General features: G+C 49.1%; 1 protein-coding gene across 1 annotated transcript; it reads right to left on the bottom strand.

The window, feature by feature from the left end:
• Positions 1 to 634: 634 nt before the first annotated feature.
• On the bottom strand, positions 635 to 24,924 carry MAN2B1 (mannosidase alpha class 2B member 1). Its single transcript, XM_079966513.1, has 24 exons — positions 24,781 to 24,924; positions 21,609 to 21,711; positions 19,959 to 20,132; positions 18,975 to 19,168; positions 18,727 to 18,859; positions 17,737 to 17,879; positions 15,649 to 15,765; positions 14,543 to 14,625; positions 13,337 to 13,457; positions 13,058 to 13,136; positions 12,535 to 12,644; positions 12,085 to 12,192; positions 11,775 to 11,891; positions 11,212 to 11,424; positions 9,315 to 9,412; positions 8,971 to 9,088; positions 7,702 to 7,820; positions 7,517 to 7,618; positions 7,028 to 7,115; positions 6,654 to 6,734; positions 5,606 to 5,842; positions 4,408 to 4,557; positions 3,837 to 3,939; positions 635 to 1,121 (listed from the first exon to the last, which is right to left on the bottom strand). The coding sequence occupies exons 1-24, from the start codon at positions 24,895 to 24,897 to the stop codon at positions 1,000 to 1,002; spliced, it is 3,030 nt and encodes a 1,009-aa protein (XP_079822639.1). The 5' UTR covers positions 24,898 to 24,924; the 3' UTR covers positions 635 to 999.
• Between the last annotated feature and the right edge of the window lie 881 nt (positions 24,925 to 25,805).

Here is a 25,805-nt window from a genome sequence, read left to right as displayed (position 1 = left end):
TTGTCAAGTACTGTTGGTGGTGGTGGTGGGGAGAGATGACCCTATTACACCCCCAAAATGATATTTTAAGATCATCCTCATGCACTGCTTCACTGTTGATGTTTTTCCATTCTAAATAGTGGAAGGTCAAGTCTGAGAATCTAGTGAATAGACAGTAACAGTACAGTCATACCTTGGGATGAATACGCTTCAGGTTAAGCGTGTTACTTCTGGGTTTCGCCGCATGCGCAGAAGCTAAAAAACGACGTCACATGCATGCGCGGAAGCAGTGCAACGCGACCCGTGCACACGCAGTCGCGTGTTACATTCACTTCAGGATGCGAACGGGGCTCTGGAACGGATCCCGTTTGCATCCAGAGGTACCACTGTATTAGGAAACCCTGTTGCTTCCTCACAGTTACACTGTTTAGCACCACAGGCTCCAGCCCAATGGCATGTGCAATAATGAGTCAGGGTAAAGCCAAATCCTTTGCATGCTGCAACAATTCCTGGCTCTGCCAGACTGGGCTGGGAAAGACCTCTCTGTCTGAAGCCCTAGAAAGATGGTATGTTAAAAGAAACAAAACTGCCTGTTTCGCCCTCTTATTGCATACTTAGATGCTAGACTGGGGTCTAAAAACAGAATGTTGCAGCGTGTTTTTAAGTGGTTTATTGAAAAGGTAATGATTGCACTTACGGTAGCCCAAGTACTCCACCAACTCCACACCCTCCGCTGAAAATGATCCAAGTTTCTTTGGTGTGCAGGTGTGGAGGAAAAGGGAGTATAAAGGCATTTTACAGTGATCCCTTATTTACCAAAATCATTGCACAAGTTCACAGAAGCTGATTCTACTGCCTTTTAGCAGCCTAAAAGAATCCTCTCTTCACAAGAATGTCTTGGCTTGGAGAGAAATCATTTCATCTCCATTGAAAAGGCCCTGTCAAGAGCTCCAGTGTTCTGCCCTTGCTTGACACAACTCCATTTGGACGGAATAAGAGGTGGAACATTAATCCCTCTGCTCAGATCTCTCTGCCAAGCCTTGTTTTGTGCTGAATACGAGCCAGGAATGTCCGGATCTCCATGGGTTGCAGTGCAATGTGTGTTGGGTCCAGCCTGCTTCTGGACTGCTGTTTTGCTGCTCCTGTGGATAGAAATTTAGGAAAGACAATATTGGAACCCCAGTCCTTTGTCAACAAGGTGCTTTTGGAAAGAAACACTAGGACTAATTGTGCATCTAATGAAGTAGAATAGCAATGGCACAAGTATCTTTGGTCAGCTAATAAATGCAATTGGCCTTAGCTTGCATACATGATCCTGTGGCTTCAAGTCCCTTGCCTCTGGGAGTCAATTGCAAGCATTTAGTGGAAAGCCTGTGAGTTACAGGCAGATGATTACCAGCTAACTGGCAAGGGTAGTCAATCTTGTAACAGAGGGAAGGACAGATCCCTGCAACAGTGCTGGTGGAAAACAGGGCATACACCTTCTGCCTCACCTAGTAGCTCCCTATCTTCATGTAGGCTACAGCAGGAATACATGTCAGGAATAACTAATAGGAATCTAATAGGAAAGGCCATAGGTCACTGGGAGAGCATCTGCTTTGCCCCAGTACAACTCCTCACATCTCCAGGTAAAACCAGTAAAGGTTGCTGCTTGGAGCTCCGGAGAGCTGCTGGTAGGCAGTGTAGACCAGGGATTGCCAAGGTTTACCTTGCCTGGGCCGGTTCACTCCAGCGGAGATCCTTCCATGGTCCGGATTGCGCACACGCCCCTGCGATTTCTGGCGCTGCGAAAGCAAGTCTCCATGCTGCGCTGGTTTAGCGCAGCATGTGGGGATTCGCCGAGGGGGCAGCTCATGGGCTGGTTAAACAACCCCCATGGGCTGCTTGTGGCCCATGGGCCTTAGGTTGCCGACCCCTAGTGTAGACAGTAATGAGGCAGATGAGCCTCTGGTCAGACTTGAAATCCCATAGGAAGCTGCCTAATATTAAGTGTCAGTGGAAGGGGGAAAAACAGGACTGAGCCCCTCTGCCTTGGGGAGACTGTTCTGAAAGGCTCTTTGCCTCTTATTCACACACCCAGAATCAGAATCTGACAACATTAGAAGCAACCACTGCACAGTAAGTTTGGTCTAAACTGTTTCAGTGATGCATGGTTATCTATATGAGACACTCAGGGAATTCTGGGATCTTATGCAGCTTTGGGGACAGTTATATAATTAGGTAAAGGACCCCTGGACGGTTAAGTCCAGTAAAAGGTGACTATAGGGTTGCAGTGCTCATCTCACTTCAGGCCGAGGGAGCCAGCGTTTGTCCACAGACAGCTTTCCGGGTCATGTGGCCAGCATGACTAAACCGCTTTTGGCGCAACAGAACACTGACAGAAGCCAGAGTGCACAGAAATGCCATTTACCTTCTAACCACAGCGGTACCTATTTATCTACTTGCACTGATGTGCTTTTGAACTGCTAGGTTGGCAGAAGTTGTGACAGAGCAACAGGAGCTCACTCCGTTGCGGGGATTCAAACTGCCGACCTTCCGATCAGCAAGCCCAAGAGGTGCCGTGGTTTAAACCACAGCACCACCCACTCTGTGCGTTCTGGGTTCCATCATGGTGTTCTGTTGCACCAGAAGTGGTCTAGTCATGCTGGCCACATGACCCTATAGCCGCCTTTGGACTTAACCGTCCAGGGGTCCTTTATCTATATACCGTATTTTTCGCACCATAGGACGCACTTTTTCCCTCCTAAAAAGCAAGGGAAAATGTGTGTGCGTCCTATGGAGTGAATGCAGGGGGGAGGCAGGCGGGAAAAGCCCCCAAGGGCCGCACACAAGCTCCATGCGCTCTTGCGGGCTTTTCCACAGGAGGGAGAAGGGACTGACTGGCCGCATCAGTCCCTTCTCCCGCCTCCCAGAAAAGCCAGGAGAAGCCGCAATCTCTTTAAAGGGGTTGCGCGGTTCTGCGGGCTTTTGGGAGAGGTGAGGGAATCCCCCCACCTCCCAGGAAAGCCAGGAAAGCCCTGCGCAGCGTCTCCCGGCAAGGAGAGGCTGCACGGGGCTACAGGGGAAGCCAAAACAGCGAGCGGGATCCATCCCGCCCGCTCCCTTGGCTTGCTCCATAGCTGCGCGCAACCCCTCCGGCAAGGAGAGGCTGCACGGGGCTATGGATTCTTTAGCCCCAGGCAGCCTCTCCTGGCAAGGAGAGGCTGCACGGGGCTAAAGGGGAAACCAAAACAGCGAGCGGGATCCATCCGGGAAGCCAAAACAGCGAGCGGGATCCATCCGGCAGGGAGAGGTTGTGCGCAGCCTGTATGCTGCTCTTTGGGGCTGGGGGATTTTTTTCCCCTCTTAATTTCCACCCCTAAAAACTGGGTGCGCCCTATGGTCCGGTGTGTCCTATGGTGGGAAAAATACGGTAATTGATAGTCACATGAGCAGGATGGTACAAAATTCACCCTGTTCCAGAGGTGTAATGGACTGGCTTGACCAAAGGCTGTTTTTTTCACAATAGCATACTTACACGTATGAACTGTTGTCATTATGAACACCTCTGCTGCTTAGGACACAAGGATCAAAGCAGTTTAGTGCTGTAAGCACAGACATATTATTATAGTTGGTGTGAAGGGTTGTACCTCAGAGGAAGATGGGTTCTCTGCTACTGTAGTTTAGAGCAGTGAGCCACCTTGGTCGCATGCGTAGTCTATGGATTTGACTTAAGTAACTTGGTTTCAATGGCTCTAGCAGAGGGTATTGCCCAGTGATTTGTGGGGTTTTTGGTCACCACTGGCCATCTTCCTCTTATAGCAACAGATATGGCCCATCAAGTCTGTCACAGTAGCCACATTGAGTTGAAGATTTACCTTCAGCTGGCTGCCAGATAAGCCTGTTCACGTCTTCCAGCTTCTGGTTAGCAGCCAAGTTCATCTCTTGCACAGTGATGATGTTGAAAGATGAGAACAAATTCTAGGGTGTGGAGAGAAAAGCCATACAGGGTATGGTGACAACTCAAAGAGATCCCATATCATGCTGCTAGTTGAAGTTATAGCCCAGTGCTATACGTCTTAAACTCACTACTTTGGAAGTTCTCCCAACCTTTTAAGGTGGTTTTGGAAGCTGCAACACACCCAAGAGAGTAAAGCCCTTTAACTGTGGATTAACTAACACAGACTAGCATTCTTTTCTCCCTATCTTGAATATCCTACTTCTGAGAACAGGGCAGAGTTTCTAAGAGCTAACATAGTAGTGAAGAAAATGAGACGGGGGGGACCCTGGTTTAAATCTCAGCTCAGCCAATACATTCACTAGAGTGTCTCCAGTAAGTCACTCATTGTGAGCTTCCTTCCCTCATCTGCAAGACAAAGAAATAAATGCTGGCATGCCTCATAGGCTTTCTTGTAAAGGAATGTGAAGAATATTACAAAAGAGACCTACCAGCAAGTTAACAACAGCAGGAATGGAGCCATTGACGCTCTCCCCCCTTTCAAACTGGTGCTCCAGACGGATGAGAACGGAGTCGGGCTCCCATTGGGCCAGTGTGAGCAAGTGGACATTTGAAGGGAGAGCCTGGTGCAGAGCAGAGAACTGGGATTGGGGAAGGAGAGAGTCAATCAGACAAGCATCATAATATGACACCACCAGATTAAAACGGAGCTGAGATTCACTAGCTTTTACTTTACTGATCAGCCATTTCAAAGAGTTGGCTTAAAAACACTCCAAAGCAATAAAGTAAGAAAAAAGTGAGACACATACGTTGTGAAAGTCAGTAAAAGATAAGGGGCTCAAGAATAAGAAACACATTCTAAGAATACAACATCTGTGTCCCCACCTGCCAATGAATTGTTCTTTTTGGATCACATCATTTCCTAAGAAAGTTATGTGGACTAGTGGGTGGGATGTGATTTATACAAAGAAATGTGTTGCCCAAGATATTCTGGGCTCAGACTATAGAGCAATATGGGAATCTGCCTTGTTTGGAGAGTCATGGGTTATCTAGCCTAGTACCATAATAATAGTAATAGTAATAATAATAATAATAATAATAATAATAATAATAATAATAAAATTATTTATACCCCCCCATCTGGCTGGGTTTCCCCAGCCACTTTGGGCGGCTTCCAACAAAGTATTAAAATACAGTAGTCTGTTAAACATTAAAAGTTTCCCTAAAGAGGGCTGCCTTCAGAAGTCTTCTAAAAGTCTGGTAGTTGTTCTTCTCTTTGACATCTGGTGGGAGGGCGTTCCACAGGGCGGGCGCCACTACTGAGAAGGCCCTCTGCCTCGTTCCCTGTAACTTGGCTTCTTGCAATGAGGGAACTGCTGGAAAGCCCTTGGAGCTAGACCTCAGTGTCCGGGCAGAATGATGGGGGCGGAGACGCTCCTTCAGGTATACTGGACCGAGGTTGTTTAAGGCTTTAAAGGTGAGCATCAACAGATTGACTTTGAATGAGAGCACCTTTCCAAAGGCTGGGACAGAGACCACTCCAAGCTCTGCCCTCTTTAGCCAAAGGTGGGACCATTTTGCATGCCAAGCATGAGCTCGCCCACAGAGCTGCACATGCAAAGGCCTTGAGTGCGTGCAACTGGCAGCCACAGCCGACTGACTACATTGCTTTCCCAACAGTTCCCTCACCTCCTTCACGTTGTCCTGGCCAGGCTGGTATGGAGGCCCCTGGCCAGGGGCCAACACCAGCTGTGGTGCCATGAACTCCTGCTGGGCCCACAGGCGGTGCTGCTCGGCTGACGACTCTGCTGTGTCCAAGAGGATGAGGTGGCGACCCCTCACCACCAGCCCATGGTGGAAGTCGCCAGGTTCCAGCAGTGGCTCCCCTACGCCCCGGCTATCATCATGCAGCAGCCGTCGATGTACCTGAAGACCATGATGGAGGAAAGGGGGAGAGGAGATGCAAGTTGGGAGAAGTAGCGCAGGTCCGGCTGGTCTGCTTGCCTTGCAGCTGACAGGGCCTGGTGCTACAAAGTGGGCTTGCCACTCTAGGATGCTGAAGAACCAGCAATTCCTTCACTGGAGTCACCAGTATAAGCTTTGGCCTTGCTATTATTTAAGGCAGGGTGGGCAACATCAGGGTCAGGGGCTGAATGTAGGGCCACCCCACCCTCAGGTCTCCCCACCTCAGACCCCAGTGGCGTAGCGTGGGGGGTGCAGGGGGGGGGGCCAGCCGCACCGGGCGCAACATCTGGGGGTTAGGGTTAGGGGGCGCAGATCCATGGGTTGGGGGCGCAAATTACTTGCCTTGCCCCGGGTGCTGACAACCCACGCTACGCCACTGTCAGACCCTATCCCTCCCTGCCCCAGCTTTGCAGCCCGAGTGTGTTTGCCTGGCTGGACTGCATCTGACAAGGCCTCCTTCCTGTCTGGATACAGGATGCAGAGGTATAACAAGCCAACTGCACAAAGGTAGCATTTGCGTTTGTTACTCCACCCACTTTGGCCTCTGGCCCCGCCACCACTGGCATGGAGACTTCAAAAGCTTGCCCAGAAGGAAATGTGAAAGTTGCACATCCTCAGTGACTCCTGACTGGGTAGCTCTCTGCTTTCTCTGGCTGCCCACAGTCACCCAGCCTATGAGGGCCTCTCTACTTGACCGTGGTTCCTTCTCTTCCTGGGCCTGACACTGAGGCAGTTTGCCCTTCTTCCTACTTGGAAGTCCTGCTGCGCTCACCATGAGCTCAATAGAGCCGTCAAAGACGCTGCTGCCTCCCTGCGAGCGGTCCGTCAGCACCGTCAGCTGCACCTTCTGGTCCTGGAGCGATTAAAGAGAAAGCAAGAGGACAGAGCTGCATGCATGTGTACACTAAGAAAGCCTCCTGCCACACTGCTTGCTAGGTGCTACAGGAGGGCAGGGCAAGTGTGCCCTTTCTCTCAGCCCCCATTTCCACCACACTTGAACACAACCCACAGCCCCCTCCCTCCACCTTTGCCCCAAACCTTCACTGGAAACAGAGGAGCACCTGTCCCTATATTTCCCACAATTACGCTGTGCGGGTTGGTAGACCTGCAGGTGGGCCCGTCACAGTGCGCAAGGGGTGCCATTACCTTGATGTAGATACGGCTGTTGACAGGGTAGTAGTTGCCGGCCACAGGCTCTGTCTGGCTCAGGTTCCACGTGGCCCTGTAGTTGCGCCTGCACCAGGGTGAGCAGAGAGAGAAGAGAAAGGGGAATATCAACCTCCTGCCTTTCCTCAGCCAGTTAGGAACCCAGACACACCCAGCCAGATATTGTGAATGAGGATGGAAAAACAAAACATGGAAGGGTAGAGGCAGAGCAAAATGGACCCCAAGGGGCTGGCAGCAGCAACTACGTTAAGACACTTCTTCCTTAAGTGCATGTCTATTGTCTTAGAATTTCTTACAATAATCTAGTATTACCCTCCCCATTACACATCTGTTGGGAGATGGGGGAGAGGAAGAGTCAAGATGGAGAAAGAACAGCTTCGTTCTTAGCAGCTTCTGCTCCTGTCCAGGCTATGGAGGGACAGTCCCAAGACACAAAGGCTTTACTTTGCCTGCTGCTCCCGCCAGTACCTTCTCTCTAGGATCTCACGGCCGTTGGAGTCTGTGTAGAAGCGGCCAGCGGTCTGCAGGTCTGTCTCGAAGCGGCTGATGATCTCCTTGCCAAGACCGTCACTGTGGGACAACCCGGAGGTCAGAGATGTACTCTGAAGACAAGGGGAAGGCCCCACCCCCGCCCCCAGCTTCCTAACACTCACTGGATAGGGATGGGCCCCACCGTCCATTCCAGCTCAACGTAGGGCTGCCCGGCGTAGAGTCGCACCACCTGGGAGCACCAGGCAGAGAAGTTCTGGTACAGCTCCTCCACCACTTGGGTCTGCCAGATAAGAGACACATGCAGGTTTTATTTTTAATTTGCCTGGCATTGATATGCAGCCCCTTCTATTGATAAAAAGTGGCACAGATGGCGTTGAGGAAACTGTGTGCGCACAAGGGGGCGGGAAGGAGGGAGGGAATTTCAGAGGTTGGGTTTGGGGCATATAAAAGTGGTAGCCAAAGTAGCCCAGGGCACTCTATTGCCACACATGCATGAGAAACTTTAGGCTTGAAATTTCATAGGCAAGAACTATAAGCCAGGAGGCTAACATGCAGCTTCCCCCTTCCCCGCACAAAACCCTGGCAATGATAAACTTATTTTAAATAATGTAGACTAGCTGATGGGAAAAGTCTTCTGGGTATCAGCCTTGAGAACAGCAGATCTTGCCTTCCCCACTTTGGCCCCTGGTGGGCTGTCCAAGAGTCAATGTGGCCCTTGGCCTGGAAATGGTTAGCCACTCCTGCTGTACATATTAGATGCTTCTGCTCTTCGGGTCTGGCAGCAGAATCCGCCTTCCCCAATCACTCAAGAGCCACCAGCAGAAATCCAAGGAGGAACAAAGCCTGTTTTCACTACCAAGCCCTTGCAACTGCAGTTTGGCCACCACAGAAATTAAAATGGAACCAGTATTTGTTGCAGAATAATTACACAAAAAAATTCTGGTTGTGGATGGTAAAACATGAAGACTGAAAAGCAACATACATGACAAAACATCCATGAAAACGGGGCTGGGAGCTGTGACAGCTTCCAATCTCTTCCTCATTCTCTCCTATACTGCCATAACTTTCTCATCTCCTGTGCTCCACGCTGCAACTTCAATTCTCTTCTGTCTCTTTAGGCCACAGTGAAACACTGAGCATTCAGTGGCAAGGCAACACTGTTTCTGCAGCCCAAACTATGCAGAAATGCCCAGCAAAGCCATACGAGACATTCAGGATGCTCTGGTTGTGGGATTCACTGTTAATGAACGTGGGATTTAGGGTACAGACCACTTAAGAGAGCCAGCTTGGATGTAGCCACCATCTTTCTATCCAAAGCTCTTCAGGCCCTTGGTGACTGGGGTCAGTTCCCTGGACAGGCTAGCAGCCCTTCTAGGCTTATGATCATCCCTCAGCCAGTATTTGTTCCGTCTTCTGCTGGTTTTTCCTACCTTCACATGGTGCACCTGGGCTCCCTTGGCAATGGGGAAGGCCTGAGAGGTGTCTGGGCGGAAGATGTAGGCCCCAGAGGCCTGGGAATTCTCTTCATTCCCAGCGCTGGCATTGTACCTGAAGAAGTCAGCCAATGGACAGAACTGATGGTGCAGCTATAACAAGTTCCCCACCAACTACTGCCAATAATTCAGGCAGGAAAGTATAAAGACAGCCAGCCCATCTTTAATATCCACCTTCCACAGGGGCAAGAGTCCAGCTCGCAGCCAGGAAGTCCAGGTAGAGAGCTCCCTTCGACACTGCTTCCCAAAGCTGCTCCCTTTCGAAGCAGAAGACAACTCACCAGAAAAAGTTCTGAGACACTGGCAAGGAGATGTTCTTATCCAGGTTCTGAATCTCCTTCAGGAGTCCTGTTTTGGGGTCAACCAGAACTCGTAGATGCTGGGAAAGGAGGAGGAGGAGGGGGAGGGAACGAGAAAAGGAAAAAAATTGATGTAGGAGATGCAATCTGGAAAAGATTCTTAGTCTGGATGTGCATGAAAAGATGTGATGTCATTCCAGGGAAGTCTAATTTCAAGAAACAGATCCCTACAAAAGTTTTAAAGTAGGAAAAAGTGTATCATGTGGTCATCTCATTCTACCCACGTCATAAACAAGGGAGCAGCCTCTGATGGATTTCTTTTCAGTGCTTTTCTCGAATGTCTCCAAGGAAGATGACTTCTCAAGAAAGCTTGTTTTGTTCCTGAACTGGTCTTAGTTCATAGATTTGGGTTATACCGTATTTTTCGCACCATAGGACGCACCGGACAATAGGACGCACCTTGTTTTAGAGGGGGGAGAACAAGGGGAAAAAATTCTTCTGCTCTCTGCCCAGTGCCCCTTCAGTGAAGCGGCAGGAAGCGCTGAGCAGAGAGTGGGAGAATTTCCCCCCTTTTGTTTTCCCGCTCTAAAACAAGGTGCCGTTTAAGGTGCGTTCAGGCGGCTACCTTGGAAGCCTGGAGAGCGAGAGGGGTCGGTGCGCACCGACCCCTCTCGCTCTCCAGGCTTCAGGTTCCTTTCGACCTGCTCTTTGGGGCTGGTGGGGGAAGCCCACCACCAGCCCCAAAGAGCAGGTCAGGGAGCAGCGGCCATAGGCGCGCGTCACCTCTCCAGCCGGGAGAGGGTCGCGGGGGGCTGCTTTAGCCCCGCGCGTGCTCTGACGGCTGGAGAGCTGACGCGCGCCTATGGAGGCTCCTGCCATAGGTGCGCGTCACCTCTCCAGCTGGGAGAGCGCGTGCGGGGCTAAAGCAGCCCCCCGCGACCCTCTCCCGGCTGGAGACGCGGGGCGGGGGACGCCAGAGCTTCCCCCTCCCCCAGAACGGGACCCAGAGCCATGCCGAAGCTGCGCGCAGCTTTGGCATCGCTCTGGGAGCTTGCGGGGCTGGGGGAGGAGGAAGCCCTCCGCCAGCCTCCAAACCATGTCGGGAGACAGCGGGAGGGCGCGCTGCGCCTCTCCCGCTGTCCCCCGAGTTTGCGGGGCTGGCGACGGGGAGGAGCAGGCTTCTCCCCCTGCCAGCCTTCTAACCAAGTCGGGGGACAGCGGGATGGCGGCGTTCCGCCTCCCCGCTGTCCCCCGAGCTTGTGGGGCTGGCGGTGGGGCTCTCCTGAAGCCTGGAGAGCGAGAGGGGTCGGTGCGCACCGACCCCTCTCGCTCTCCAGCTTCAGCGAAAGCCTGCATTCGCACCATAGGACGCACACACATTTCCCCTTCATTTTTGGAGGGAAAAAAGTGCGTCCTATGGTGCGAAAAATACGGTACTTCTTTCTACAGATTGAACTCATAGTTTGTCCCCGATTTCAGGGGTCTGGTAACACTTTTGTAAAGAATAGTCTAAAGTTTACACCAAAATGGACATTTGGGAATGGAGAACTGAAAATCCAGATATTGGGTAGTATTCAACCAAGTTTTGCTCAGGATAGACCGACCCACTGAAGTTAATTAACCTAACTTAGTCACATCCATGAATTACAATGGGCCAACTCTTAGCTGAATACCACTTACTGTTGGTAGGAATCAGGGGTGGGAATCTCTGCTTTCTCTGTTGCTCAAATTTATAATACAATGTTCCTTGAGAAAAAGAAATTGCCCTTTGCAAGTTTTCGAAGAAAGGCTTGTGCCTCATGGGAAAAGAGCATGCAAGACCAGGCCAGGAAGACCAAAGCAGACCCAAGCCAAATGTCAGGGTGAGATTGGTGAATACCTCATTCTGGATTGACCAAGAAAGTTGGTCTGCTCCAGGTTGGTGGGGCAACCTCTTCAGCAGTCTGGATCGCGCTGGCTCCTTGCCGGGCAGCCTAGAGACCGAGTAAGTGGTGTAGCCCAGCGGTGGGGCAGATGCCTGGAACACCAACTCATTGACAGCATCGCCCCGATCATGCCGAACAGCACGGGTGAAATTCGAGACGGGAATGACCTGGAAAGGAAGTTTGCACAGTTCTCCATTCCACACAGCAGAGCACCTGGAAGGGATACTCTTTTCTTGAAGAACTCAGGGGAGTTTGGTGTTGTGATAATCCATACAACATGGGACATCAGTTTCATGGCCATTGAGTAGAGAAGCACTAAGATAGTGGACAAGCACTGATGCATTTTTGCAGCAGGGGGAGGATTGAGAAGTTGGCAAGAGCTTTGGCTGACGTTGGCCACCCCACCAAATGTTTCATTACTGGGCAGCCCCAGTGAGGAAAACAGTGCCAATTTCAATTCTATCTACCCCTCAAGCATCCCCAGCAATAGGGGAAACAGGGGCTGTTTGCTTCCTACCTCATTCAGAACAGCCTGGCCACTAGGATTTAAAACGGAGTAATGGCTTCCATTCACTGGCAGCCGGACGTTCCATCCCACAGGGCGGGCCAGAGGGTTATAGACGATCACCATGAACTGCAAGGGCAGAGAGCAACATGTTAGGGAAGGAATAAATGACTGCCAAGAGGAGCCCAGCCGACTGAGACAGTGTTGGAAGGTCCCCCCGAATGCCAAGGCACAACCCTTGATGTTTGGAGGTAAAGAGGGAAGTTACAGATTTCAAGTGTCCACTGGGATAAGGGACTAGACAGAAATGATGGTCCCTTACAGTAGAGGCAACTTCAGTCAGCAGGCAGACACTGATGTTAAGATAGGTGCAATAGATGAAGTTCTCTTTGCTTCCAACGATACTGGTGAGGGCATTGCTGACCACAACCTGCAAGGCCAGAGAAAACGGTAGCTATAGGTTAACCACTCTCGTCACCTGTGCAAAGGTGCGGAAACATAACCAAGTCCTGAAAACAGAGCAACTTCGTGCATTTATTTATTTGTATACACCCTTCCACCCAAAAGAAGTCCAGGGCAGCGAAGAGAACATCGCATAAGCAAGAGCCAGATAAATAAATACAGGTCTAGGAAAGGCATCAGCAAACATCTTGGAGGGAGAGCAGAGGACTGAGGAGCCAGGGCTGCCCTCCACCTTTTCACTGAGTTACACTCACATACATCTGAATGTGAGACACATCAGGCGGCTGCTTTCTTGGTTCAAAGCACACACCTCACAGGCATCCCAGCCGGTAGACAACTGTTTGGCGTAGTCATTGGTCACATGCTGCTTTGCTGTGCCAGTCACTGCATCGTGGTGCTGGGCAACTCCCATGGCCTGACCTGCAAGAAAAAGAGGAGCGTGTCACGTGACACTGGGATGGGACCCCGATAGGCTGGCTCACATGTGCAGACAGTGGCCACCCCAACTCACTGGCTCTCCAATACAGACACCACTGCCCACAGGCTTTTGACACCTGCAAGTGTATACTTTTATGACTCCCCTTATTTTTGTCATTGTACATTGCTTTAAACTTGTAATATTATGCTTTATTGTTGTAAACTGCCCTGGGATCTTAGGCTGAAGGCCAGGTAATCACAAATAATCATCACGTTCTCCAAGTTAATTCAGAATTTAGACCAGATCCCGGCTGAGACCCTCTGATAGCCACCATGGGAGCTACTGCTGTTTCCTGGCTCTTAGCTGTAATATCAGGATGAACCCACCCCGCCGAAACCCTCACGATTTCACCTACGCAGCACAGAACTGCTGGCATTGCCATAAGGCCCCACATTTGCTTGTGTGCCAGCCAACACTTCGAGCTGGTTGCAGACCTGCAAAAGTAAAGAAACAGCATCAGAGGAATGAGAAATGCTCGCCTGTCGGGTATGTCCTGAGCCTAAGGAGTCACTGATGGCAGCAGGACCAGGACCCAGGAGTTCTGGTTCTTTGCCTTTCCCCTTCGTATCTTGTGGGAGGAAAATACTCCCTTTTTTGTATTCTCCCCCGCCCCCCCCCGCAATTGAGCACTGACCTGCAGGAAGTTATTGCTGAGCCGCTCGTAGCGTTTCAAAGCCGGGCGGCTGGTGAAGTAGCCTGTCCAGAACTGGTGAGGACCGTCAGCATATGGGAAGAAGTCGTCGTATTTCACAGTCCTGCCCAACGCAGATTTCATTTCAGCCAAGATCTACACTTGTGTATGGCATATCACCCTCCCCTGCACCTCAAATGGAGCCTGCGAGCAGGAGGCGGCAAGTGGTCAGCCCAGGATGTGAAGACATGGAGAGAGGCATCCCAAGGCCAAATCCATTTTCTGCCAGGGATTCACTGACTGACTGTGTGCCTATCAGCCCCTGTATTCCATCTTTTAATATGGAAGTAGCTAACCTTTACAAGCCTAGACAAGTAAAACACTAAATGCTTTTGATGATTAATATTAATAATAATCCCACTTTACTATGTACCCAAAGTACACGATGAAGGTTACTGGCATGGAATGAGCTCATTAAGCAATTCAGATTGCACATAAAATCAATGGGCGGGATTCACGTAATGAGTTTCAGCCCTGCAAGAACTTCCACTAGCTCAATGGGGCTTCTCCCCCGCCCCCTCAGCCCTGAAAATTGGCTCAGAGGAGGGTGGGGGTTAGGAGAATCCCCAGAACAGCATGCCGAGGGAGAAGGGAGCAGATGGCTCCATCAGGGAAGCGAAATGCTTGTGCCGTCTGAGCAATCTGCTTCGGACTACAGTGACCCTCTTCCCTTTTGTTGAAGGCTGTGCTCTCTGTGAGCATTTGTTCTCTCTTTAGATCTTCAGCCTGGTGAGCCTGGAGACTCCTTCAAGTCATCAAGCTGCTTGGGGAACAAGGCCTTAACCCAACAGAACACGCAAAAAAGATGGAAGCAGATGGCAGGGATGCAGGTGTGGCGGCCAGGTGAACCCTCCCAGTTCAACAGTAGGAAACAGGCACTAAAGAGGTTTTGGCCTAAAAAGAATCTCTAGAAAAGAACACTCTTTTTTGAGGGGGGAGGGTGTGCCTCTGACAGCTACATGCTGTGTCCTATCAAACAGACAGCCCTCATGCAGCTGAAACCCACCCTCTCTTGCTAGAATTCAGCAGCCATCTCGCAGGGGTAGAATTAAGCACCTGCTTGGGGAAGAGGAGGCGGCGGCCAGCCCCTAAGGAAATGCTCCTGCTGCAAACACGGGCGGCCCAGCCAGCCAGACCCAGCCCTCTCACCATGATATGTTGGCCTTATTGAGCTCCCACAGGTAGCAGCTTGGGGTGGAGTAGAGGACATTGATGCGGCTCCCGTTCAATTGCTGCAAGAGAGAAGCGAGGGAAATTAACAGGCAAGCACTCACTGAGGAAAGGAAGGGCATGTATCGGCTATGCAGCAAAGACAGGGCACGATGCCAGCTCTAGCTTTCTTTCAGTGCGGTTCAAGTCATATCTCTCTGGTGAGCATTGCCAGAATATGGCATGTGAATGAGGAAAGAGGCTCATTCTCAGTTCCAGAGCTGACTGGCGGAAGGAGGAGAGAGGCTTTCCCTCTCTGTTTTTCACTGAAGTTCAGCCTAGACAAGGCTGAGGTTGCGTCAATGTGACGTTTGACTACCGCGGTAATTTATGTTTAACCTGTTCTCTGTGTGTAGAGGCTACTTTCCCTCTAAGGTAGGAATGGGGATTTCTAGCTCCCGCCATCCATACGCTGGCTGGAGCTGATGGGAGTTGAAAGCCAACTACACCTGGAAGGCCACAGGTTCCCTGGCAAAAGGACCAGGTCCAAAGTTTGACCCACCTTTGTCACCAGAGGCACAGGGGCTATTGCCAGATGCAACCACCTGGCTTGAGAAACACATGCCCTGCTGGCCTCCTGCTCAGATTATAGGGATGCGGGTGGCGCTGTGGTCTAAACCACTGAGCCTCTTGCGCTTGCCGATCAGAAGGTTGCCGGTTCGAATCCGCACAATGGGGTGAGCTCCTGCCTACGTAGCAGTTCGAAAGCACGCCAGTCAAGTAGATAAATAGGTACCGCTGTGGCAAGAAGGTAAATGGCATTTCTGTGCGCTCTGGTTTCTGTCACGGTGTTCTATTGCGCCAGAAGCGGTTTAGTCATGCTGGCCACATGACCCGGAAAGCTGTCTGTGGACAAACGCCAGCTCCCTCGGTCTGAAAGCAAGATGAGTGCCGCAACCCCATAGTCGCCTTTGACTTGACTTAACCGTCCAGGGGTCTTTTACCTTTACCTTTGGGTTACGGAATGTGCTGTCCTATACCAAGGTCAAGGGGTGGGTATGCCTTTGAAAACAGAATATGACTGCACAAATAAAAACCAGGAATACCTTTGCATTGACGTGCTTGATGAGCTTGTCCATGTTCTTGTACCAGAGGAGGGCATTCTCGTACTGGAAGTCGGATCCCATTGTCATGACAATGTGGTTGGTGCGATAGTGTTTTGCCTAAAGGAAAGAATGCGGAGAGTTGGCCTGTCTCCTGACTCCACAACAGCCTTGCTGCAGCATTTGTGTAACGCTTCCAAGAGCTCAAAGCACCATGGATAAGCGAAGCAACGGACCATGCCGAGTCAGCAAAGCCAACAGCTAAAATAAGGGAACTTAATAAGGACTGTGTTTTATGGACGGATGGAAGCCTTTTTCAAACTATTTAAAGAAATGTAACAGAATGAATCCGTGAGCAGGATTTGAACTATGGGCAACAGAAATAATTAGAGATTATTGTATTATGGTTAATGATATAAAAGAATGAAGACAGGCTGAGGCAACAGAATAGAATTTTTAAAAAACCTACAAAAAATGGGATGAGAAGCGGATAAAAGAAAAAAAAAGTTATGTATTAGAATTTTGTATGAAATTCGTGGAAATTTAATAAATATATATATTTTAAAAGAGTTTGAAGCACCTTGTGCATTTATATTGCTGCAATCCTTAAAACAACCCTGTAGAGAAAGTATTATTATTCCTCCACCACTGCAGATGGAGAGGCTGAGGCTAAGAGAGAGTGGATTGAACTAAGGCCACCTAGTTGAAGAGGCAAGATTCAGACTGCAGACTTCTCAGTTTGTACTTCAGTCTCTGTGCCATTATGCTACACCAGCTCTCAGCTGCTCAGTGTGGGGGAAGGCTGTGGCTCAGTGGAAGAGCATCTGCTTTGCATTCAGAAGGTCCCAGGTTCAATCCCCAGCAGGGACAGAAATCCAGATAGGGTTTTCTGAAATCCTGGAGAGCCACTGCTTGTCAGGGCAGACAGTGCTGAGCTAGACGGATCAATGGTCTGATCCTGTGCACTCGTGAGACACCATCCCACAGGTTGCCTTACGTCAGGTGGGGAGTGCTTTTTTGACCTAGGGGGCATAAGGCCCTGTTGCCAATCCTCCGAAAGTGCCTATGATAAGTGGGCTAAAAAGAGTAGGTGGGACCAGAGTTGGCAAAGGGAGCCACCCTAAAAAAAACCAAAAAAACAAAAACAACAACCCCGCAGTCTTTGTCTTTACACACACACACACACACACACACACACACAGAGTGTCTCAGCTGAGGGATGGGATACCTGCATCCCCTTTATGACACTGGGATAGACTGGGAGGATTAAACTTCTCCACCCACCCAATACTGCGCTGGAGATGGAAGTTACATGGAAATGGAAATGTATAATATGCCTGTACTGCACTGTGAAGCATGGCTGGGAATGTCCATGAAGCTGAAGAATTGCCTAACAGGTTAATCATTAAGTGGGGCTGTATCTTTGTAGCTCAGTCACAAGAGGTTTAGCTCACAGTCATAAGAAAAGGGTTGTATTACAGGTCTATGGCATATGCTAATCTGTAGGCATCCATCTTGGGTGGAGTGCCCTCTTTGTTCTTAGCTACTGAAGAGAATTGCTGGAGACTATTTGTCTCCAGCAAATAAAAGGTAAAGCAAATAGTCCAAGGCTAATGGAGGCTGCAAAGGAGAAGAGAAGGAGCTTCTATTTTAGATCAGGATGCAAGATATTTGTAATGTAAATTATCATGCTTTAGGGCTAGGACCAGAATAAGGAATATGCAGAATAAGGAATGTAACTTAATTTTAAAAAGTTGTTTAGAGTGAAGTTTAGTAAGTAAAGCCTATGAACCATATTTTTCCTGTATTGTTTCAATACAGGAATCAGTTTGTATTCATCCAGTGGCTTCCATATGTCCAATAGTTACACCATCCTCACTTTGTGTCCAATAGTTACACATCCTCACCTTCCCCCTCCCCACCCTCATGGTGGCACTGCCATAAAATTAAGTCAGGGGTTGGCAGGCTACTTGGGAAGGCTTAATGGGTCAAGTCAGGCCTGTGGTTGTCTCCTGTCGTCTTAGATCTTTGCTGTTTCCCCTCCCCTGACTGAGGACAGAACTGCAAACCCTTGGTCCCCTTTGCTCTAACCTGAGCCGCCGCCGTCCCCAGGAAATATGCCATGATACTCTCCACGTTGTTCTCATCGCTGTCATCGTCAACAATGGGGTTGTCTGAGCAGATCTGATCCCAGCAAAGAGACATGGGAGGGTTGTAGCCGTTTGGCAGGACACCTGCCAAGAGAGAGTTGGGAGAAATGGGAGCTTTCTGACTGGAATGTTCTTGGTAAACAAGAAAGGCAGAGTGAATCCTACAAGGCCACATTCAACAAAAGAGGAAGCCAAGAGCCATCATGGGGAAGAACCACCAAGAGAGAGAGGGGGGTGGGACTGAATAGAACAAGGAGAGCATTACCAGGAGGTACTGGGATAAATGCACTTTACTGAGGAATTGGAATTGGGAATATCTAAGTGTGAAAAGAGACAGTTAATACAGAAACAGAGAGACATGGCACCAATTGTTGAGACATAGTCAAGACCGATATTACTGAGAGGCTGGATTAGAGGATCCTCAAGAAGACTCCGTTCTCTATGGTTATTTGATTAGTCTTACATTTGCATTGCTTGGGGAAACAACTTTGCTGCCCAGGAGGCACTAAGCTGCTTTGCTGGTGGGTTGGCCAGGGCAGGGATCCCCAAATTTTTGAAGGCTCATGGCATATTTTGGAAATCTATGAAACTGCTGTCAGCACCACAAAATACCCAATTCACAGAGGGTACTCATACTAATACCTCCTCACTCCCAGCTTTTAAAGTACCTGTACACACCCAAAAAAAAAATACAAAGCCAAAAAACCCAAAAAAAACCCCAGGTTACACTCCCCCAAAACAGCCAGGATATACTCACCCAAACAAATCTTCCACCAAACCAACCCTGCCCCAGTTATAAAAAACCTGGGAGGGGCAGGGGAGCTTGGCAGGCACCAAGAGTGGTGTCTTAGGGTGCTATGGTGCCCATGAGCACCACATTGGGGACCACCAGATCAGAATAAGAGATGTCTGACAAGTCAGCCTTGCTCACCAGTGAAGAGATCAGCAGCAGGGGGAGGCAGGCTTCCACTTCCACGCCACAGCTGCTCCATCTCCCGCAAGGCCTCGCGGTGGGCCTTGTCCTGGTAGTCAATGCGGCCCACAAAGAAACCATCATAGCCCATCTTGAGGGAAGGAGAAGAGAGAGTGGGTGAGCCCTTAGCGACGGGAAGAGGAGACACAGAGTACAATCCTGTAGCTGTTGTGTGCAATAGGAATATCCTGGGAACAGAGGCTGACCTGCGCAAACAGTGACGCCTGCTCCCGACTGTGCCCAAAAGGATCAATGTGCCAGGCCACACGGGGCCGGCCACATTCGCCAAAAGTTTCTTTCAGGAAATGGAGGCCGAGGCTCATCTGATCGATGACTGGGTTGTAGTGTACGGCTGCTTCATCGTTCATGCACCACCCGCCATTCACAAATTCCAGGCGCCCTACCAAGGAAGGGAGGGAAAAAAAGAGAGGCCATCAGGACAAGACTTGTGCTGCCTTCCACTGTTGCTCTGAAGAAGAGCAAAAGGTGTTTAGGGAGGTAAGCAGAGATGTGACAGCCAGCCCCAACAGGTGTGAAAAAGCAACTGGCGGCCTCTGCCACAAACAGCCTCTGGGTAGTGTTCTTACCACCTGGGTCCCAGGCAGCTTAGTTAATGGTCAGGCATGATGGGAATTGTAGTCCAACAAGCCAGGTTGCCCAGTCACAGCCCAGAATATCCTCTTGCCTCTTTATTGCCCTCAATAAGCAAAAGAGGCTCCGCTCTCATGGCTTTTGCTACCCTGCTCCCTCCCACCTCAGCCTACTGGAGAAAGCAGGGTACTGCTTTCGCCCCACAGCAGATGGGAGAGGGGGTGAGAGGATCAGCAGAGCAGGAGAAGCCATATCTGCATGCTTTTGCACAGATGTGGGGCAGAGAAAGAGCGCTCTCTGGGTTATGCCAAGTGAAAGCAGTGCCACTCACTTCATTTCCTCAGTTGCAGCAAGACTTTTGAGCTGCTCTGCTGCCTTGGCAACCCATACATTTATGTATTTTTTTTTCTTGTTAACCTCTCTGAGACGTTTCACAAATGGAACAAATAAAACAGTAACTAGTTGGCTCCCTGCTCGCCACTCTCCCTCAGGAAAGCTCCCCCACCCCCAGAGGCAAAGAGCTCCCCGTCTTCCTTATGCGCACAGAGAAGCCAGGTAGGAAACGGAGACAGGGGCCCCACTCTGCCCATCACACTTACCTTCCGCAACAAGCTGCCGCACGGCCTGGCGCATGGCTTCAGTCTGCAGTCCCCACCAGCGTGCAAAGAAGACCACTTCCACGTAGATGAAACGCTTGCTGGGGTCAGCCAGTAGCTGCGGGATGACGGAGTCCAAGATGTATTGCACCCCAGCATGCTGAATGTCGTTACGGACTGCAAGGCAACGGACATGGGATGGGGAGAAGGTGAGGAGGAATCGGATAGCTCATGCCTGGACCAAAAAGTCTCCAGGCACTGGCTAGATGGGAGAAAGTCCCGTCCCCCCCGAAGAAGACAACCAAGGGCAGAATCTCATATTTAAATAAATTAGGAGATAATCCGGGCCTCTGTTTTGTTTGTTTTAATTTTATGTTTGTGGTATATTTTTGTCACATTTATGTAACTCCCCATTTAATGGTTGTGTTTGTTTATTTTATTTATGTACCGTACGTCCCAGCAGAGAGCTTCACATTATGTGGCACCATACAAATATCCTGTCATTCCTCAGTCAAACAGCTGTCACAACTAATATCTGCAATTCATAAAACAGTACAGTATAAACCCACCCTAGGGGACTCTCCTCTTCATTGTGCGAGATGCTGAAAGAGAGTTCATGACATTTCCACAGTGGCACTGTTCTGGCCTTGAAAGGAAACATGCAAAATCCACCCACCAACCTGCAGCCTTCAGAACAGGATGTTGACGTAGAAAGCACTAAGGCTTATCTCCCAGTGGGTTCTTCTCAGAGGCAGTGGAAAACAGCATATGGACTTCTTGTTCAAATGAGAAGCTGTATAATTCCATACTTTAACAGCAATTTACAGCTCAGACCCAGCAGGTCTAACACAAAGATGAAGTGCATGACATGTAGGCCAAGAAACCCCCGATTTAAAAATTTACCTCAGCTATGAACTATGGTTAAGAGAAGATACTACAGTGGTACCTTGGTTTAAGAACAGCCCTGTTTACGAACTATTTGGTTTATGAACTCTGCAAAACCGGATGTAGTGTCCTGGTTTGCGAACTTTACCTTGGTCTAAGAATGGAATCCGAACAGTGGAAGGGCACCGGCGGAGGGAGGCTTCATTAGGGAAAGCGCGCCTCAGTTTAAGAACAGTTTCAGCTTAAGAACGGACTTCCAGAACGGATTAAGTTAGTAAACCAAGGTACCACTGTATCTCTTCACCTCAACCCTCATTTCTAACATGGAGTGAATATGTGTGCACCTTAGAGAACGGTTGCAAAGGTTACTGAGCTTTAAACAAATTCTGCATGCATTTTTCACACCTTGTGAAAATATATCTAAACTGCCTTTTACGGCATATATAAACACTAAGGATTGTTGCAATTGTCTGTTAGAAATGAGATACAAGGTTTTGCTCCACTAGGGCATCATTCCCCAACACGGTCCAGTCAGTCAAAAGGCGAGGCAGCCCAGCCCTGTGGACTGATCCCCCGTTTCAAGGAGGGAAAGTAATCCAAACATGTCCACCCTGGTCTACTATGCCTAGAGCCAAGTTTCATAGACTCAACACTAAACTCAGAGAAGGGCTCTTGTTTAACCTAAAGTACAGATCCTAGAAACTTACAGCCTTTTGCCAGGCCTTGCTGTGAGACCGCTTACAAGCTTACTTCACAGTTTCAACTCACCTCCAAAGAAATACTGATCCACAGTCTTCAGCCAGCCCACATCATCATGTGTGTGTGGGATAAGGTGGACATTGAGCATGTCAGGCTTTGTCACTGGGCAGGACTAAAAGAGAGAGAGAGAGAGAGAGAGAGAGAGAGAGAGAGAGAGAAAGAGAAAGAGAAAGAGGGAGTGCATTTCTGAGTCAGGAGAGATAATATAAACACAAGGAAACATCTCAAAATCTGCCACAGGAAAGCCACAGTCATCTAAACAGGTAGTATAACTCAGTATAAATGTGAAGGAGGCAGAAACAATTCCTGCTAGCTACAGCATAGGGAAGCACTACTGGCTAATACTATTGGTAACTAAACATTTTGCATACAGTATCAGTGGTACAGTAATTTTTCTACTGAAATATAAACCCTTTGCTTACAATAGCTGGGATCCAGAATTCCTTGCTGCTTGTAGAGAAGCACAATTCAGATGATTTCAGAACAGCAGATAATGAGGTCTACAATGTTCTATCACTGATTTCATTTATTAAAAAAAAAATCTAACTCACATTTTAGCACAAGGCTTGAAGGCAGCTAATGATAAAATATACAATCAGTTGATAAAAAAGAGAAACACTTCCCAAAAAACATATTAGAAGCACTTAAAGTAACACAGCAGAAATCAAAGGTTATTCATGAAAATTTAAGGCAGAATAAAGATTGAAAGCTTGGGATTGAGACAACCCTGATGCCTAAAATGTTTAGGGTTGTACCCAGTGTAGAGCTAAGTATAATGTTCTGTCAGAGCTAATATTTTTCCTTGTGCGGTGGAATGTTTTTCGCCTTGCATGCTCCATAAATCTGCCCCCGTTTCTCCCACTCTCCAGAGCAGATTTGGGGAAACTCCATTGCACTAGCACTAATCTTTGCACTAACACAACTCTCTTCCATGTAAAATGCAGAGCTCTGGTTGGAGGGTCAAAAGATGCTGCTCAAGGCAAGGGTAGAAACCACAAAGTGAGGACATTCAGATTAACAGTTAGAATGTTTCTGCTGTGCTGCACTGGCAAACAGAAACAGTTTACCACTTTCAGGTGTTATAGGTCTCACAGGTTGCCTGGATTTCATTACTTCAAGAGTACTTGCTCCCCGCGAGCAATCTGACCCTGGCATTTGATGTCAGTTTATTGTGCCTTGCCTATGTGAAGCTGACCATTTGTGCTACCAGTAGGCACAGAATTTACTAACAGAGGAGCATCAGGAGTGCAAACATAAGTATTTGACCTTCAGTGAAGCCATTTCCCAGAACTGAGGGACAGGATGGAGATTTTACCTTGACTTAAGTTTGCTCAGTATTCAGACTGAGAGTTGCCCAGGGAACAACATTAAGTAGATAGGGAAGTCAGGTAGCAAATCAAACATGAAGGACATAGCTAATTGGGAAATAACAAACACTGAATCAGCTTTCCAGAGTGCTCAGCCTTGAATCCCTAATCTGCCCACGCTCTCAACCCATCTCAAAAACATCAGTGTTTACACAGTAAGAATCATCAGCTCTCTGGGAGATTTGCAGTTGTGGAAAGGCAGAAGGGATTAGCAGATTCCATCCAAACAACCTTGGGGACAGCAGTGGAAAGCTGAAGGTGGTTCTCAGTCACACTGCCTAAGGAATTAACCAACGCTGAATATGATTGTAGCCACTAGCCTGCATAGCTTTAAAATAAATCAAGGGGCAGCAAACATGGTGTCCTCCAGAAGGTGTTGAACTCCCAACTTCCATCAGTGCCAGTCAGCATGACCAATGGTCAGTGATGGTGGGAACTGTAGCCCAACAGCATCTGCAAAGCACAATGTCAGCTACACCTAAATTAGCTCAATAAAATTATGCTCAGATGCATCAGAATACTGGATATTCAGGAATGACCATCAAAAGTATATAGGTGGTTAATATTAGGAACAGACAGACCTTGGTGTGGTCTAGTGGGGCAAATCTTGCGTTCTTAGTCTCCAGCCCTGAACCAAAACTAAAACCTGAACTGTGTGGGAAGTGCAAAAAGAGTCTCCTGTAGCTGAATCTTCCCAATTTGGCCACACCTCCCACCCCCATTTCCTTTGTGCATCTGACAATTTTCTCGTGACTACAACCCATCCCCTTCCTCAGGTTCCTCCTTTACGAGTATTCTGGCCTCAGCAACTACCTCTTACCATCCACTCGTGCCTAATTTACAGAGTGGAGCTCTCTTGCTCCTTTCATCTCATCCTTATAGGGAGTGCAGCTGTAGGAGCTAAATAGTTATACAGTAAAGGTAAAGGTAAAGGTACCCCTGCCCGTACGGGCCAGTCTTGACAGACTCTGGGGTTGTGCGCCCATCTCACTTAAGAGGCCAGGGGCCAGCGCTGTCCGGAGACACTTCCGGGTCACGTGGCCAGCGTGACATCGCTGCTCTGGCCAGAGCCAGAGCCAGAGCCGCACACGGAAACGCCGTTTACCTTCCCGCTGGTAAGCGGTCCCTATTTATCTACTTGCACCCGGAGGTGCTTTCGAACTGCTAGGTTGGCAGGCGCTGGGACCGAGCAGCGGGAGCGCACCCCGCCGCAGGGATTCGAACCGCCGACCTTTCGATCGGCAAGTCCTAGGCGCTGAGGCTTTAACCCACAGCGCCACCTGCGTCCCATAGTTATACAGTAGTTACAGTTATTTCAGACGAATTAAGACGAATGACGGAGCTATAGTCTTGAGTCCCCAGTCAGGGTGCTTCCTTTCTCGAAGGGTTTTTCTTTACAGAATCCTCCAGGCTTCCTCTTTTCAGTTAAGTAATGGCCTAGCCGTATTCATAGCAGGTCACCTTGCTAATTTTGCTCAGTTTTCCTGCCCAATGGATTACAAAAAGGACCCTGGGTTTAAATAAATCCCTACTGCTGCACTCCTGCAGAATACCATATAAAATTCTTTAGTGATTCTTCACGATCTTTTTCTTGAGCAGCCTAAACGGAGGATCCTCTTCGTTTCCTCACACCGAACGACCTCCCTTTTCATTTAGACCTCACGAATCCCACTCTCTCCATATAGGCACCTCCTAGACCGCCGCGCCTCTCAACCTTCAGCACAGCCTTCTCCATTCTTCGGCGCCAGAACCCAGAATTTAGTGGGACACCCTAGCTTTCCTCATAACAGCCGTGCAGACGTAGACCGCCTTACCTGGTAGCCGCATGTCGCCGCAGCTGCCGCCACCAGCGCTGCCCCCATCAAGAACCCCAAACCCGAGCGGAGCCCCATAGCTGAAGCTCCTGCAGCAGTTGCCAGAGAGGCGGTCATGTGACCAGCCACTCACATGACAACTAGAGCAGGGTTCCGGGCAAGCCGCGCCTTCCGTGGGTGAGGGGAAAACGAAAGCGATTGGTGGGCGGCCCTGCTGTGAAACTCATTCAATTAACATAGCGCGAGGCTCACGGAGCCCTTGCAATTGGCTGGCTGGGAAGAGTGGGCGGTGACTACTAATTGAGCGCCTGTTTTGTCGAGTGCAGGAAGTAGGAAACGTAAAACTGCAAAGTTTGCTGCCTGCCAATGCAAATGTAAGCCCCGCCCCATGTTATTAGTATATGTACTGCAGTGAATTGCTTTGTGGTTGAGAAAGTGTGGGTTGCATTAGCCCTGCAGAGAAACTCAGTACTGCTGTAGTAATATTGCTGGGTGTGTGCTGGTGTTGTGAGACAGTAGCGTATGACAAACCTTCAGTGTAGTTATTCAGACTTTTGGTATAGTGGGGTTTTGGGGGGAAATGGAATGTGGTTGGAAGGCTTTTTGTGGATTATATGGGAAGGGAATGATAAATTGCTTTCCCACCCATCAGGAGGAAATAGGGATATTCTTGGGGGATGGGTTTTTGCTGCTAGATGTTAAAAGATTCAAATCCTTTTTCCTGTAAAAAAAAAAAGGGGGGGGGAGAGCCCAGGTTCATATTAAACATTTTAAATATTTTTACTTTGGTATCCTCAGTTTCCCAGGCAACCTACGTACAGCTAACAGGATACAGGTTCCATCCAGGTTGTTTACAGTGACACAAATGCATACATCTCAATCCTATGCATGACTATGCAGAAGTAAGTCATGCTGAGTTTAATGAGATATATTCCCATAGGATTGCAGCCACAGTGTATGCATCTGTACCACTTCTAAGACATCGCTCTCTCTTGTTTTTAGTAGGTAATGGATGTGGGATGTAG

This window comes from Podarcis cretensis (genome assembly GCF_951804945.1).
Source record: "Podarcis cretensis genome assembly, chromosome: 2".
In the NCBI taxonomy this organism is placed as follows: Eukaryota; Metazoa; Chordata; class Lepidosauria; order Squamata; family Lacertidae; genus Podarcis; species Podarcis cretensis.
Note: the sequence above shows the minus strand (reverse complement) of the source record. Positions and strands in the feature narration are given on the sequence as shown.